This window comes from Schistocerca gregaria, chromosome 4 (assembly GCF_023897955.1).
Source record: "Schistocerca gregaria isolate iqSchGreg1 chromosome 4, iqSchGreg1.2, whole genome shotgun sequence".
NCBI classification, from domain to species: Eukaryota; Metazoa; Arthropoda; class Insecta; order Orthoptera; family Acrididae; genus Schistocerca; species Schistocerca gregaria.
Genome location: NC_064923.1, coordinates 775200502 through 775217190, shown reverse-complemented (window position 1 = coordinate 775217190; position 16689 = coordinate 775200502). Strand labels below are relative to the sequence as shown.

The 16689-nt window shown below is 43.0% G+C and overlaps 1 protein-coding gene across 1 annotated transcript in view; it reads left to right on the top strand.

Annotated features, from left to right (window-relative positions):
* The window catches only part of LOC126267932 (discoidin domain-containing receptor 2-like), a 737095-nt gene that overhangs the window by 651855 nt on the left and 68551 nt on the right, over positions 1 to 16689 (top strand). Inside the window, exon 13 of the mRNA XM_049973242.1 lies at positions 9365 to 9517. Within this exon, the coding sequence (XP_049829199.1) occupies positions 9365 to 9517 (153 nt within the window). The remainder of the gene's footprint in view (positions 1 to 9364; positions 9518 to 16689) is intronic.

Below are 16689 nucleotides of genomic sequence, written 5' to 3'. Positions count from 1 at the left end.
ATATGGCTCTAAATACCTAACATCAGCTGTTGTTGTTGTTGTGGTCTTCGGTCCTGAGACTGGTTTGATGCAGCTCTCCATGCTACTCTATCCTGTGCAAGCTTCTTCACTCGCAGTACCTACTGCACCCTACAGCCTTCTGAATCTGCTCGGTGTATTCATCTCTTGGTCCCCCTCTACGATTTTTACCCTCCACGCTACCCTCCAATACTAAATTGGTGATCCCTTGATGCCTCAGAACATGTCCTACCAACCGGTCCCTTCTTCTGGTCAAGTTGTGCCACAAACTTCTCTTCTCCCCAATCCTATTCAATACTTCCTCATTAGTTATGTGATCTACCCATCTAATCTTGAGCATTCTTCTGTAGCACCACATTTCGAAAGCTTCTATTCTCTTCTTGTCCAAACTATTTATCGTCCACGTTTCACTTCCATACATGGCTACACTCCATACAAATACTTTCAGAAATGACTTCCTGACACTTAAATCTATACTCAATGTTAACAAATTGCTCTTCTTCAGGACATCAGCTGTATAGATAACTAATCTATAGAGAAGGATGTAACATTCCTCCTGTAAGCTTTAGACAGATCCAGTCATAGGATAGTATTTAAGTTATACATTATTTACTTTGTGGTGTTCTGACAGTAGCAATGTCAATTTTGGAACGGGTCTGTGATCGAGAAAATTACGTCTGAAGAAGTTTTGGGAGGGTTGTCTGTTGTTCAACTGCATATTGTCTTCAGTTATTAGAAAATTAAAAAATCTACTAAATTTATTACATCAACTGCATTAATATTTCTGTAGGGCGCTAATATCCAAGCAGTTTAACACCCTATAATTCGAGGCATTGTGGTTATCGCATTTGCATAATATTATAAAAACGTACCTAGGTGTGTAAGCTCCACTTCTCTCCGTAAGCCACTGGACCGATTTCAGCCAAACCTGGTACACATGTCACTTACTGTCCAGAAACAATCGCATTAGGGGTAAGTACCACCTACCTACAAAGCGCTGCGTTTGGGGGTGAAAGAAGACTACAGAGCACGACGTGGGTATAATCAGATTGTATTCATCCAGAGCTGCAGAATGAGAGCGCTTAGTACACGTAACTCCAAATCTTTACGAAAGGATAGGAAAAAACTTTATTTCTCACTACATTTCCGTTTTTCATGCGGTAAAACTACCGCATCAGACGTGACTTTAACTGCGTTCACGACCCAACTTTCAGACAGTATCAACATAATTTAAATGTACATTCCATGTTATACATCATTGTACAGCATGTAGATTGGGAGATACGACGTCATAAACATTAAGCTGCGTACAAATGAAACAGTAAGGCGAAAATCACTAAAGATACAGATGAAATATGTGTTCAAACACAGGCTGGCGCACGATAAATCACCTGATTTCTTTCATGAATAACACATTTGTTGTTGACGAGATTTGTTGTTTATTGATGTAGAAGTAAAGAATAGAGCTTCGAAATACAACCTAATGAATCATATGTTCAGTGTGACTGCCGTTTTGGTTTACAACTTCTTCAAGTCACACACGTGCGTTTGTGACGACTCTCCGACACAAATCTTTGGGCATGGAGCGGCATAACTCCACAATAATGACCCCTAAGTTGCTCTAAATTTTCGAGTTTTCTGTGGTACTTTGTCTTTAACGAACACCCAAACGAAGAAGTCACACGGTTTAATGTCCGGGCTGGGGGGTGGCCATGTTCCTCCTCCAGTATAACGTTCTGGTAATCTCTTTGACAATACCCTAAGGCCAAGTCTCTTGTATAGGAAATGAAGCACAACGTTGGCAGTATGGGGCGTGCTCTACCCTGCATGAACCATAGTGTCTGCAGTGGAAGACATGAGGCCATGAGCTGAGGAAAGAACTGGTTTCGCAGCATGTATAAATAGCGTTCACCGGTTACTGTAGCATCGAAGAAGAACGGACCGATGATTCCACGGCTTGACATCGCGACCCACACGCACACTTTCTCCCCGTAGGCGTCTTTCGTGTGGATTATTCACGGAGGTTCACGTGCCCAGAATCGAACTTTCTGTTTGTTCACAACACCGTTCACGTAAAAATAAGCTTCGTCAGAAAACCATGTGCTGTGTAGCACTGCCTATTGGTCTTTCTCGATTGGCCCACCTTGCAAACTGCAGTCTCCGCTCCTTATCTATCGCAGTCAGCTTATGCGCCATAGTCATCTTGTATGGATACAAGCGAAGGTCGGATTGAATAATTCTTTGTACAGATCGGGGTGAAATTACCAACTCGGCATTGGCTCTTATTGATACATTCGGACTACGAGTTAGAGCCACTCGGACTGCTTCAGTGTTTTCGGGCAAACGTACGGTACATTCATGTGGCCGCTGACACTCCAAAACAGTTCCAGTACCTTCCAGTTTTTGATGTAATCTGCGTATTGTCTATTGGCTGGGAGCCCAACGTGTGCTGAAATGAGCACGAAACCTTTTCTGTATCAATGTAACGCTGTTTGTCGCCGCGAACAGGAACACAATCTTCGTCTTTTGTTCGACGGTCAACCGTCCTTTGTCCTCCATCGCGGCAAACTTAAATGACAGACTCACAAACGGAAGCGATGACCTCAAGACATCTGGCATAATTTCCATGCAACTAAGTTGAGCGCACAATTGGAAAGCTATTGCCCAGATAATACTTGTAGGATTAAAATTCAATATGGTGACTTATCGTGAGCCACTCTGAATGTGTGAAATGTGTGAAATATATGTAAAATTTGTTTGACATGTGTGTACGTGAAGGAAGCCACGGATACAAAGTTCATCCTAAACACTTGGAAGGATTTCAATCCAATTTGGTACGCATGTTAGCTACAGTCTGGAAAGAAATACTCCACAGGTAAGAACCACCAGCCTGCTCTTGGGTCAGCGCGATTACGTGGAAAGAGAGGTTGGGGGGACATAGGAGATGGACAGAGAGAGGGGAGGGGAAATGGACAAAGAGAGGGTCAGTGAGAGAGAGAGAGAGGGGGAAGAAGGGGAGAGAAGAGAGTGGAGAAGATGTGCAGAGAGATGGGCTACAAGGGGCACGCAGAGAGAGGAAGAACTGGACAAAGAAATGAGGAGGTGACCAACAGGGAGAGGGGGAAGGAGGAGATGGATAGAGAGAGAGGGAAAGTAGATGGGCAGAGTAGATGGGTGGAGAGGGAGGTGGAGGAGATGTACAGAGAGATGGGTTAGAAAGAGATAGAGGGGGACGAGGAGATTGACAGAGAGGGGGGAAGAGCAAGTGGACACAGAGGGGGACAGGAGGAGATGGATACAGAGTGATGGGTGGCGGACAGAGTGTGGAGGTGGAGGAGATTGACAGAAAAGGAGTGGAGGAGCTGGACAGAGTTGGAGTACAGAAAACGGACAGACAGGGGTGGAGGAGATGAACAGAGAGGGTGTGAAGTAGGAGATAAAAGTTTGGAATAAATACATACTCAGTCAATGCCAGGTATTGAGTTTGTTATGGTATGAAAATGAAGTTGGTTGTAAGTTTGTGAACTGAATATTAAATGGCGTACTTTAATGAAGTTTTAATGTATGAGTAAGAGATGATATTATATAATTCAATTTCGTTGAACTGTACTAGGTAAATGGAGCTACTGGAAGGAAAGAAGTACGAGTATGTCTTAATTTCTTCCGAGGCTAACGTGTACAGCAGCAGTGAGACGGTGTCGATTTAGATATGTGGGCATGGATTTATGAAGGCTTCATTTTATATACTAAGTGTACCCTTTTCTTATGCCTTTGCCTTGTATGAATTTGGCCTTCGTCTTTTGTTAATTAGCGCCGGTAAACTGATGACTTACGTAATGTAACACGGATGAAAGTTGTGCGAGGTGGTACCCAAAGGAACTGGAATCATATTTTAAAAGCTACATAGTTTCACATTTGTAGCATAACAACGCTGTCACCTTCAAAATACTTTCAATGACAACTAATACATTCATCCCAGCGGTAATTCCACTGCATGATACATTTTTTGTGATCATCTTTAGAAATAGCTGTCAGCTCCTCCTTTTTTCTCCATTCCTTTAATGTTGTCAAACTGGTGTCCTTTTCATGCGTGGAAATAAGAAAAAGTGTCATGGAGCAAGGTCAGGTGAGAAAGGTGCTTGGGGTAGTGGATCCATGCCACTTTTAGCTAAAAAGTGTCTAACAGAGGTGGCTGTGTGAGCGGGTGCGTTTTCGTGATGGAAGAACCAGTCTCCTGCCTGCCACAAACGTTTTTTTTTTTTTTTTTTTTTTTTTTACGAAGACCAAGCTCCAAAATAACCCACTAATCTCTGACAGTTCATCAATTGTCTGTCGACGGTCTTTGAGAACAAGCTCTTGAATTTTTCCAATATTTTCGCTGATTCGGACAGTTGACGGACGTCCAGAACGAGGTTTGTCACCAATCGCTATGTCGCCGTTTTTAAATCGAGAAAACCACTCGTACACTTGAGTTTTTACCATAGGTTTATCTTGGTAAGCTGTTTTCAAAATTAAAACAGTTTCAACAGCATTTTTACAGAGTAGAAAGCAAAATTTCACAGCTGTAGGTTGTTCACTTACAGCTGTCATCATGAAAAACGAAACACGAATGAAACAGCGCTACAAAAGCAATTACTTCAGATGGACAGAAGATATCAGGTCGACAACACAGGCGGCGCTGAACTGGCAATTCGTTGCGCTGTACTCCCCTAGCGGCAGAAACACGTACTGCACAAGCTCCGCTCACTACCAGATTTCCGAAGAAGTAAATTTTAATATGAACAGTAATTCGCTTTATCGTTGTTTGTATTATAGCTGTTATTCTGAAGACTGGTTTGGTACAGCACTTCACCCTAGTCTGTCCTGTGCAAGCCTTTTCATCTCTGCATGACTGTTGCTTATTATAGTGAATCCTGTGTCTCCCTTTTAGTTTTTACCCCTACACTTTCCTTCGTTACCATATGGACGTTGCTTCTTGCCTAAGGCCGTACTGCACCAACTAACTTCTTCTTTTCGTCATTTTGTGCCACAGATTCTTGTCCTTGTTGTGATTCAGTCCCCCTTCCTTAGTTGTCCTGTTATCCGCCTTACCCTCAGCATTCTTCAGTAGCACGCCATTTCCAGAGCTTCTGCTCTCTTAATTGAACTGTCTGTCGTCCACGCTACGCTTCCGAAAAAGGCTGCACTCCAGACAATTACTTACAGAAAATATTTCCTGACAAGTAAATTTATGTTCGCTAATAGTCAGTTACTCTGCCGCCCAAATGAAAAAATACTAATCTACTGCTACTAGTTTGTCATTGTTAATCTAATTCCTTCACCGCCGCCGGATATAATTCGACCATCTCTCTCCAACTGATTCTGTCCTTTGCCGTCTCTATCAGAGACAAAGTTTAGAGTTCTTATTTCTTCTACCTAAGTTTTAATTTCCGTTCAGATATCTCCTTCGTTTCCTTGTCTGCTTACTCATTGAACAGATTGAGGAAGTCTGGGGGAAGGCCTGATTATTGATTCCTTTTATATCCGAGCCTTATCATTTTCGTCTTCTTCTGTGCAAGTCTTACAAAACGTCTCGCTCCCTGTATTTTACCTCTTTCACCTTCATAACGTCGAGGAGTATATTCTAACCGACATTGTGAAAAGATTACTTCAACATACTACTGTATCCAAGCAGAAATGGAGAAGTAAAGAGGAGCGACAAGCTTAAATTTCGAGGAGAAACGAAGGGTCTGATTTATCTGCTGGGGTGGTTCTGAGATCTAACTACAGGAGTTGTTTCGTCTGTCAAAAGAAGCCTCAGTAGATTCTCAGATCTACACCTCCCGTGGATTTATTTATATTTATCTTGTGGTCATTGGTTCGTGCAACACCAAATATCTACGGATTCGTATAGTGTTTGAGGTGATTTTAAGTAGTTGAAAAACAAAGAAATGTTTTCACTTATGTTTGTTTATTTATTGTTCAGCGCAAAACCAAGACATATTACTACTCTTGCATGTAACAGTCAGTGTTGCCACTATACTGTATAACAGAATCGAATCACAAGACTCACTCTGCTAGTAACTGACCTACCTAACTGAACACTCTCCAGAACTGCTAACCTTCAGCTGAGGTGCTTCATTCTTTAGAGTGACGCGTCATATATGTGGCATCAGACAACCGCGCATCAGAATTACAAAGCTTCTTATGAATTAAATGAGTATTACAGTTTATAATGTTTATAATGACGCTGAACGCCAGTTCCTGTGTGATTCAGGTGGATCCAAATAGTATTCAGGGACCGCCCCCCCCCCCCCCCCCAGACTGGAAGTTCTGCTTGAATGCAAACCATATTTATAATATACTAGTGATACCAGCAGTGCTTCTCAGTTGCTAAATAAATATGGGAATCGGATATACATCGTAATCTCGTTCTTCCCCCTCTCTTAGTCCATATCATCTCTTCCCTCCCCCCAAACTCCGTCCGCAATTTCTCACTATCTCCTCCTGCCCGCACTCTCTGCGAATCAACTGCTTCATCGATCCTATCTCCATTTCGTCCCCCACCTTTCAGTCCATCTCTCCCCTCCTCTCCCAGAACTTGAGACTTGTTTCATGTTGTAAATTCAGATTCCATAGTAGTGTTCTAAGCATAAGCCATAAATACAACTTTCCTGTTTTCTGTGAAACCTACAGTGAGGAAGAAAACAGAACAGTACATGTATATAATTATTGTTTAGAATTATATAAAAAGATTAAGAATACATATAGGAGAAAGAATTTGTCGAATGGCTTATATGCCCTGCCATCGCAGTTAAAACCAACTGCGATAAAGAAAAGAAAACCACACTTTTCGAGCAAAGCATAGCACAACATTTTCTCGCAGTCGGTTTTGACAGACTACCTGTCCATATGCAAAGTGTCGTGTAAATATTGTTATGTAGATTAACTTAGACCCGGTTGATGTGGGGATAGAGAGACTAAAATTATAGAAAAAGGAATGTTGTTATGAAAGTTACAGAATCAAAATGAAAAGGAATATAATACACAGATGAAAACATATCAATCATAGATTACAAATATGTACAGGCCAAAGTATCTCGTAAGTTTTCGATGCATTTGTGACAGTCACTGAAGTAAAAAATATTATTTAGAGGACATTGTCTCTTTGATGAAACAAGTCACCTTTATTTGCATATTTTGACCTTGTTTGTCTCCACTTGATATTTCAGTAATTTCAAAATACATTTCAAAGAAACTGCTTTAAAGTACATAGAATAGGACTCCCGCACCACGCCTGGCAGGATTACTACGTGGAAGTAGGTCCCACAAAATTTATTGCGTCGCTTTGAATAAGAGGTGATTTGGAGTTGCAACAGTCTACATGTTGGTAATGCAGGCGATAATTATTGAAATAAAAAACTGTAAACGTAAATATGTGAGAAAAGATGGATGTGGGAAGAGGCAGATAATTTCAATCAATTTTATGTGGTAGTTAAAAAGTGCCTGTAAGTTATATCAGCACCAGCTTCCATTACGTGGACATTAAAGTTACAATGTACGAAGGGTCGAAATTCTGAAGCAGCAGAGTAAGCATACGTCGTGTAGTTGCAATTGGTTTTTGATTTAAGGAAAAACTGGAGAATTTAGTACAATTATTTCGCAGATCGACGTCAGTACAATTCTCATGATCTGGTTGTAGTGTGGGTATGCAATGAGCACGTGGGAGGATGGGGGGTGAGGGGGTGCGAAGTTAACACTTGCGTGAATAAAACAGTAAACGATCCCTCAAAGACTCCTGAGAGTGACAACACTGTCGTTACCACATGTGCCCTAGTGTTGAACACTTTAAAAATGTACCTGTACAGAGAGAACCATTCACCAGATCCCTATGTGCCTGCGTGATAGGCAACCGCTCGTCTCAGGTGCAGTGAGGCATGGTGGTGATAATGCTGCTGCTTAGGGCCATTCAGCTGTGAGGTGTCGAAAGACGCCTATCCCGCAGACACCTAGGAATCAGTGAAAAGTTGACTCTGTACAGGTATATTTTTAAAGTTCCCACAAAAGGTGTGCAGGTGGCACCAACGGTATTACTGAACTGAGGCTCTAAGAAGGCCTCTTCGCCGTTTTATTCACGTATGTGTTATTCAGACTCCTGTATGCACACACCACAGGAGAAGAGGAAACATGAGGGATGAAAAAGTTTAACATACTTTTCTGCTTCGGATAATGTTCAAATTTCGTCGAGTGGTTTTTAACACTCCTGTGTACTAGAGCAAAAATAGCGGTCGCCCTACACTCCGGGGAACGACGGTTCAATCCCGCGTCCGGCTATCCTGATTTAGGTTTTCCGTGATTTCCCTAAATCGCTGCTGGCAAATGTCGATAGGGTTCCTTTGAAAGGGCACGGCCGGCTTCCTTCCCCGTCTTTCTCTAACCCGATGAGACCGATGACCTCACTGTCTGGTCTCCATCCCCCCCAAACAATCCAGTCCAATCCAATCCAATCCATATCGTAGTTGTTGCCTACAATCGGTGGGGTGAGTTGGGGTGAGATCAGGTTCAGTGGGATTGCTGCCGCACGGTGTCCTTGGAGAAGCGTTCAATCGTCGAGGAGGGTGTCAGCTGCCTCATAGGCTGTCAAGAACGTCGCACTGTGACACATCATAGTGCAAACTGTCGTTTTAGACCATGAAATATGTGAAAATGAACGCACTGAGGGAAGGAGTAGTTTCTCTGACCCCCTTTATGACAATTCCTGAGGCCTTTGCGTGTCGATTCTGAGCAGCATTGCTACGGTCGCAGGTTCGAATCCTGGCTCGGGCATGGATGTGTGTGATGTCCCTAGGTTCGTTAGGTTTAAGTAGTTCTAAGTTCTAGGAGAATGATGACCTCAGATGTTAAGTCCCATAGTGCTTGGAGCCATTTGAACCATCTGAGCAGCATTGTTTCGGAAATGTGTTCCTCGCTCACCCATAAGAAAACTGTGCGATTTAATGCAGAGTGTCGTGGTTCTCATGTGAGTAGGAGGGTGGGGGACGGAGTAAATGCCTTCCCATAGTGTAATACACCTACAGTCACGTTGTGCAGAATTGTGGTCAAATGTGACATCATTAACTGATCATTACGCCTCACAGAAATTTCTTAGCTACGGCCTTTCTTTCGCATGTGTCGTTACCTTGATGCTGAGGATGACGCTGCAGCGTGCTGGACTTTTCTACCCAAACAGACGAAGCTCTCAGTGACCACCGAGCCTAACGCGAGTCCGTCGTGCTTGACCACTGCGCCGCCTCCCTCGATGTGTATTTCAGTTCTTTAAGTACTGTGCAGTACGACAGCACAGTGGAGCGGTGTCGCGTGTCTGCAGCAGTCGGAGCGGCGCGAACAGCACCTGGAGCCGGGCTGCTTCACGACGGTGCGCATCCCGAGCGAGGCGCCGCCTGAGACGACGCCGCTGCTGCAGTTCCCCAGGCACCGCCTGCGCCCGCTGGAGAAGCTCGGCGAGGGCGCCTTCGGCATGGTGAGTAGGCAACCTGCCAGCCGCCACTTGCAATCTACTCTCACCCTGTGTCCACAACCAACCGCCGTAACAGCTGCAGTACGAGCAACGTCGAGATACATCTGCGTCAGCACTTCGAACATCACTGTCCAGCAGAGGCATGGACAACCTTTGATGACCTGCAGGGGTGATTCCCACACTTAAGCTAGAGGGCCACTTCATCACTTGACATGACAGGAATGCCCCTAACATATAAAGGCGAAACTGTAGCTTCAGTTACATTAATGTTTGTAGAGTAACGGACCGATACGAATGGCACTCATTTTCCAGTGTGCCAAGCCAACAAATCATCCCTCAAATCACGCATTTGTGAAAGTAAATTCATTTCATATTCATCCCACCCCATTTATACAGGGTGTTACAAAAAGGTATGGCCAAACTTTCAGGAAACATTCGTCACACACAAATAAAGAGAAGATGTTATCTGTACATGTGTCTGGAAACGCTTAATTTCCATGTTAGAGCTTATTTTAGTCCTTCCACCTACGCTCAATGGAGCACGTTATCATGATTTCCTACGGGATACTCTACCTGTGCTGCTAGAACATGTGCCTTTACAAGTACGACACAACATGTGGTTCATGCACGATGGAGCTCCTGCACATTTCAGTCGAAGTTCTCGTACGCTTCTCAACAACAGTTTCGGTGACCGATGGATTGTTTTAGGCGGACCAGTTCCATACCCTCCACGCTCTCCTGACCTCACCGCTCTTGGCTTTCATTTATGGGGGCATTTGAAAGCTCTTGTCTACACAACCCCGGTACCAAATGTCGAGACTCTTCGTGTTCGTATTGTGGATGGCTGTGATACAATATGCTATTCTCCAGGGCTGCAACAGCGCATCAGGGATTCCATGCGACGGAGGGTGGATGCATGTATCCTCGCTAATGGAGGACATTTTGAACATTTCCTGTGACAAAGTGTTTGAAGTCACGCTGATACGTTCTGTTGCTGTGTGTTTCCATTCCGTGATTAATGTGATTTGAAGAGAAATAATAAAATGAGCTCTAACATGGAAAGTAAGTGTTTCCGGACACATGTCCACATAACATATTTTCTTTCTTTGTGTGTAAGGAATGCTTTCTGAAAGTTTGGCCGGACCTTGTTGTAACACCCTGTGTAGATGCCACAGTCACTATTTCTCTATAGATCTGACATAATCATATTTGCCTCAAGCCATTTTCGTCTGATCTTTCTCTACAATAGTGAAGGCAACTAAAGAAATGAATTAAAATTTGTGCCATGGCTGGGACTCTGAGCCCAGAGCTCCTTGGTTGCTAGGCAGGTATGCTAGCCATTCCCCACCATGACACTCCAGCTAACATGGCTATACAGCACACTACCCTAGTCCAATGCTCCCTGTAACACACGCTTCAGTGCACATCTTCAGCTTAATATAAGAAGGGGAAAATAAGCTGAAGATGTCAATTGAAGTTTGTGTTAGGGAGGGCACTGGACTACTCAGTCGTTAGCTATAGGGCTGTGGTGGTGTAATGGCTGGCATACTAGCCTACTAAGCAAGGATCTCAGGTTCAAGTCCCAACCAGGGCACAAATTTTAATTCATTCTTCAACTTCCATTGCTATTTCTTTACTTACGACATTTTAAAATACCTGCATTAAAAGTTCTGCAACACGTTTAGTAAAGAAGCAATGTTAAGAGACACAAATAAATGTAAACATTGCAGATGTCATCTTTAAACGTCATCATGGAATAATAAACACCTATAAATACAACAGGTTGCAGCTGGTTTATTAGAAAACTCACATTGAATTTCAACAGTTTCAGTGTTGTAATAGATCCACAATGGACAATCCCAGTCGACAAGCAGTTTGGAGCAACTTCGCGCTTTTGGGCAACACACAGGCCATTTGGGTGTGTTCATATTCACAAACACTATCCGCAAGTACCTTTTAAATACTTGCCCAGAAAGACTTCTGATAACTGATTTCATAGGTACAGGTTGATTCTGTAGCATTAAATAAATTAAGCCATTGTTTCTTTGTTCATTTCAAAAACTTAAACGTCTAAATCGGTTAAGGCGAGTTAGAACGGTTTTTTTTCACATTTTGGGATTTTTATCTCATTACAAAATTTGCAATTTTACAAATAAAATGATGTATATGTCAAATAAACTCACATGGTAAGTATTTTATTATATTTTTTAAATATAATCTTGGTGGTTCATGGTGTGGGTTTCTGTAGTCATGTCCTAGTTCATGAACCACGGGCAACGTATGAGTGGCCAAGTAAGTGGTCCCGACAGTCGGGATACCAGTTACTTTGGAATAAGGCTGGGCATCTCGGGCATATTCTGAGTCGTGGTCACCTTTGTGCTCAGACGGCAAAGACTACCAAATCCACCGGATAGTCCCTCAACCGTAAGGGGTAAAACTCAATGGGACTCGGGGCAAGTAAGGCTAGCAACCTGCTTCCCCGATATTTTAAGTATGATGCTGGCAACAGTCAGAGCAAAATGCCTCGAACCTTTGGAGGTGACGGAGTCCCACCTTTCACTGACAAACCAGTGACTCCTAACAGACGACTTGGCAAACAAATGGTAATGAGATGGGGAGCTATTAATATCAATGGGGGCTACCCTGGGAAGAAGGTAGAGCTGGAAGAGGCTGCAAGTAAGATGGGGCTGGACGTTTTAGCTTTCAGTGACATTCGGGTAACGGGTGAGAAAGAAGAGGACGTGGGAGAATACAAGGTCTACCTGTCAGGAGTCAAAGCAGGAATAGCACAATTTGGTGTAGGTCTTTACATCAGGAAAGGAATGGAACCCAGCATAGTTGCAGTAAGGTATGTAAACGAACGACTGATGTGGATAGATTTGACAGTGTCTAGCACGAAAATTAGGATTGTGTCAGTATATTCGCATTGTGAAGGGACAGATCAACATAAGATGGATAGTTTTTATGAGGCACTCAGTGATGTAGTTGTTAGAGTAAAGGACAAGGACAGTGGTCTGCTCATGGGTGATTTTAATGCCAGGATTGGAAATCGAACAGAAAGGTATGAAAAGGTTATGGGTAAATTTGGAGAGTATGTGGAGGCCAACAGGAACGGGAAACAACTCTTGGATTTCTGTGCCAGTATGGGCTTAGTAATCACAAACTCCTTTTTTAAACATAAGAACATTCACCGGTATACTTGGGAAGGCAGGGGAACCAGATGTGTCCTTGACTATATAATAACAGATCAGGAATTCAGGAAGGCTGTGAGGGATACACGTGTATTCAGGGGATTCTTCGATGACACTGATCATTATTTAATCTGCAGTGAAATTGGGATTGTGAGGCTGAAAGTGCAGGAGGTCAGAGCCATATGTAGGAGGATAATAGTGGAGAAACTTCAGGATAATGAAATCAGGCAAAAGTACATAACAGCAATCTCAGAAAGGTACCAGTTAGTTGAATGTAGTCAGTTACAGTCATTGGAAAAGGAATGACCAAAGTTCATGGACACAGTACTAGAAGTTGCTAAACAATGTCTGGGAACAGTAGTGTGTAAAAGTAGGATGAAGCAAACAGCTTGGTGGAATTACACAGTCAAGGCAGCCTGGAAAAGGAAAAAGAAGGTGTATCAAAAATGGCTACATACTAGAACTCAGGCAGACAGAGAAAGTTATGTTGAAGAAAGAAACAAAGCCAAACAGATAATTGCAGCATCCAAGAAGAAATCTTGGGAAGACTTTGGAAACAGGTTGGAGACCTTGGGTCAAGCTGCTGGAAAACCGTTCTGGAGTGTAATTAGCAGTCTTCGAAAGGGAGGTAAGAAGGAAATGACAAGTATTTTGGACAGGTCAGGAAAACTGCTGGTGAATCCTGTGGATGCCTTGGGCAGATGGAGGGAATATTTTGAAGAGTTGCTCAATGTAGGTGAAAATACGATCAGCAATGTTTCAGATTTCGAGGTAGAAGGGGATAGCAATGATGATGGAAATAGGATCACATTTGAGGAAGTGGAGAAAATGGTCAATAGATTGCAGTGCAATAAAGCAGCTGGGGTGGATGAAATTAAGTAGTAACTCATCAAATACAGTGGAACGTCAGGTCTTAAATGGCTACACAGGATAACTGAAATGGCCTAGGAGTCGGGACAGGTTCCATCAGACTAGACAAAAGCAGTAATCACACCAATCTTTAAACATGGAAACAGAAAAGATTGTAACAACTACAGAGGTACCTCTTTAATCAGCGTTGCGGGTAAAATCTTCTCAGGTATTGTTGAAAGGAAAGTGCGAGTATTAGTTGAGGACCAATTGGATGAAAATCATTGTGGGTTTAGGCCTCTTAGAGGTTGTCAGGACCAGATCTTTAGTTTACGGCAAATAATGGAGAAGTGTTATGAGTGGAATAGGGAACTGTATCTATGCTTTATAGATCTAGAAAAGGCATATGACAGGGTCCCTAGGAGGAAGTTATTGTCTGTTCTACGAGATTATGGAATAGGAGGCACACTTTTGCAAGCAATTAAAGGTCTCTACATGGATAATCAGGCAGCAGTTAGAGTTGACAGTAAATTGAGTTCATGGTTCAAAGTAGTTTCAGGGGTAAGATAAGGCTTCAACCTGTCCCCACTGTTGTTCATATTATTTATGGATCATATGTTGAAAACAATAGACTGGCTGGGTGAGATTAAGATATGTGAACACAAAATAAGTAGTTTTGCACATGCGGATGACTTAGTTGTGACGGCATATTCGATTGAAAGTTTGCAAAGTAATATTTCAGAGCTACTTCAGAAATGTAAGGACTATGGTATGAAGATTAGCATCTCCAAAACGAAAGTAATGTCAGTGGGAAAGAAATATAAACGGATTGAGTAGCAAATAGGAGGAACAAAGTTAGAACAGGTGGACAGTTTCAAGTACTTAGGATGCATATCCTCACAGGATGGCAACATAATGAAAGAACTGGAAGCGATCTACTCTCTTCTGCAAGAAGGAAGTCAGTACCAAGACTAACTTATCTGTGCACCGTTCAATCTTACGACCAACTTTGTTGTATGGGAGTGAAAGCTGGGTGGATTCAGGTTACCTTATCAATAAGGTTGAGGTTACGGATATGAAAGTAGCTAGGATGATTGCAGGTACTAGTAGATGGGAACAATGGCAGGAGGGTGTCCACAATGAGGAAATCAAAGAAAAACTGGGAATGAACTCTATAGATGTAGCAGTCAGGGCAAACGGGCTTAGATGGTGGGGTCATGTTACACGCATCGGAGAAGCAAGGTTACCCAAGAGACTCATGGGTTCAGCAGTAGAGGGTAGGAGGAGTCGGGGCAGACCAAGGAGAAGGTACCTGGATTCGGTTAAGAATGATTTTGAAGTAATAGGTTTAACATAAGAAGAGGCACCAATGTTAGCACTGAATAGGGGATCATGGAGGAATTTTATAAGGGGGCTATGCTCCAGACTGAACGCTGAAAGGCATAATCAGTCTTAAATGATGATGATGATGATGATTATGATGATGATGATGATGAATATAATCTACACTGGTTGAAAAAGTTAAAATTTTTATGTTCATTACGTCAAGATCTAAAAAAATAGGTAATGTTTTATCTAGAAGGATGTTGATTGGTGTATTGTAAAGGTCATGTCCAGTAGAGGATGGGCACCAGGTTGAAGAAGTTAAAACAATTTGAGAGACAAGAAACTTTCTGATGGTAAAACTATGAGAGGCAGGCTGGCGGACAAAATGTTGATGAATTACAGCAGTATTGTGGGATGGCCATTAGAAATAACACTGAGGATTTGTTGAAAATGAAGCAGGCAGTATGGGCTACCGTTTTCGCGGGTACAGCCACGGACAGGTGTTACAGGCTATATCTGGTGTGACGCGCAGGAAACACACCAACAGAGAAGAGAACGCCACCGAAGAAGAAAGTAAGGAAGTTGTGTTTTTGCCTTTCTGTGGTACCATGTCGGAAACGATTAGCCGGCTCCTGAAGAGATATAACAACGCATCGGTGTTCAGGCCCCCAGCAAAAATTCGTCAGCTCACGAGGCCTATGAAGGACGATCTAGGGCTTAGAACACCTGGAGTGTACAAGATACCATGTCAGTGTGGCTGTTACTATGTCGGCCAAACAGTACACACTGTGGAGCGACGCCAGACGGAACACGAGGTGTGCTTCACGCCTACGCTATCCAGAAAGATCAGCCGTGTCAGACCACGCCTTAGAAAATGGTCACCGAATTCTTTCGACGAAACATCTGTCTTTATGAGGACGAAACGATTTTGGGATAGCGTCATAAAAGAACCTATTGAAATAAAAACCTCTGGAAACACCATAAACAAGGACTGCGGTTTGCAGCTCAGCACAGCCTGGGACCCAGCCATCACAATTTTAAAACGCGGTGAAGGACGCTGGATGAAAACATTGCCGTATATGGCGAGGAAGAGAGCACCAGTGACGTGACAGCCAGCAGAGCGGCTATATAGCGACGCTGCCACGGCGTCACAGCTGTTAGTCTTACCACGTGACAATGACTGAGGAGAGCTTGGTCGAAAGCTCGTGGGATTTTAATTACCTCACGCTGCTGGAAGCCCGAGAAAATTTTATTAGCTCCTTGTATGTCGCACCAGACGTGGTAAGAATACGAACAACATCTGATAGCTATTCTACCTGCCACGGGACATTGCAACTCCAATCGGTAACACACCCACCTATGGTGTGCATCATTGCGAAATTCCGTTGACATCTGACCAAGTCTTCTGAGAGCTTCACTTTTTTCTCGAGCAATGTAGAATAGCTGGCAGTTCGACTTTTAACTGCGATTTTCTCGAAAGTAGTATTTTCCTGTCTCTTTGATGTTACACACTTAAGTGACTCTCCGACCATCCACTTATGTGGATCTCCTCAGTTCCTGTGCTCGTAATGTCACCACACTTTCACTTTAACTTAGAGTATGTTGCAGATCGCTACAGTGAAGTACATGTTCCAACAGATTGGTACCTTTCTGTGATGCTATTTCTACTAAAAAAGTCTTCTAGAAACTACTTTCCCCTTATTTTATGATTGTAAGCACTATGCATAACTTGAGTTTCACCCGGCGTATTAGGCGTCCAAATAACTGACGGAACGCACCCCGCAGCCGGCTACAGCCGCTCTTGCATTT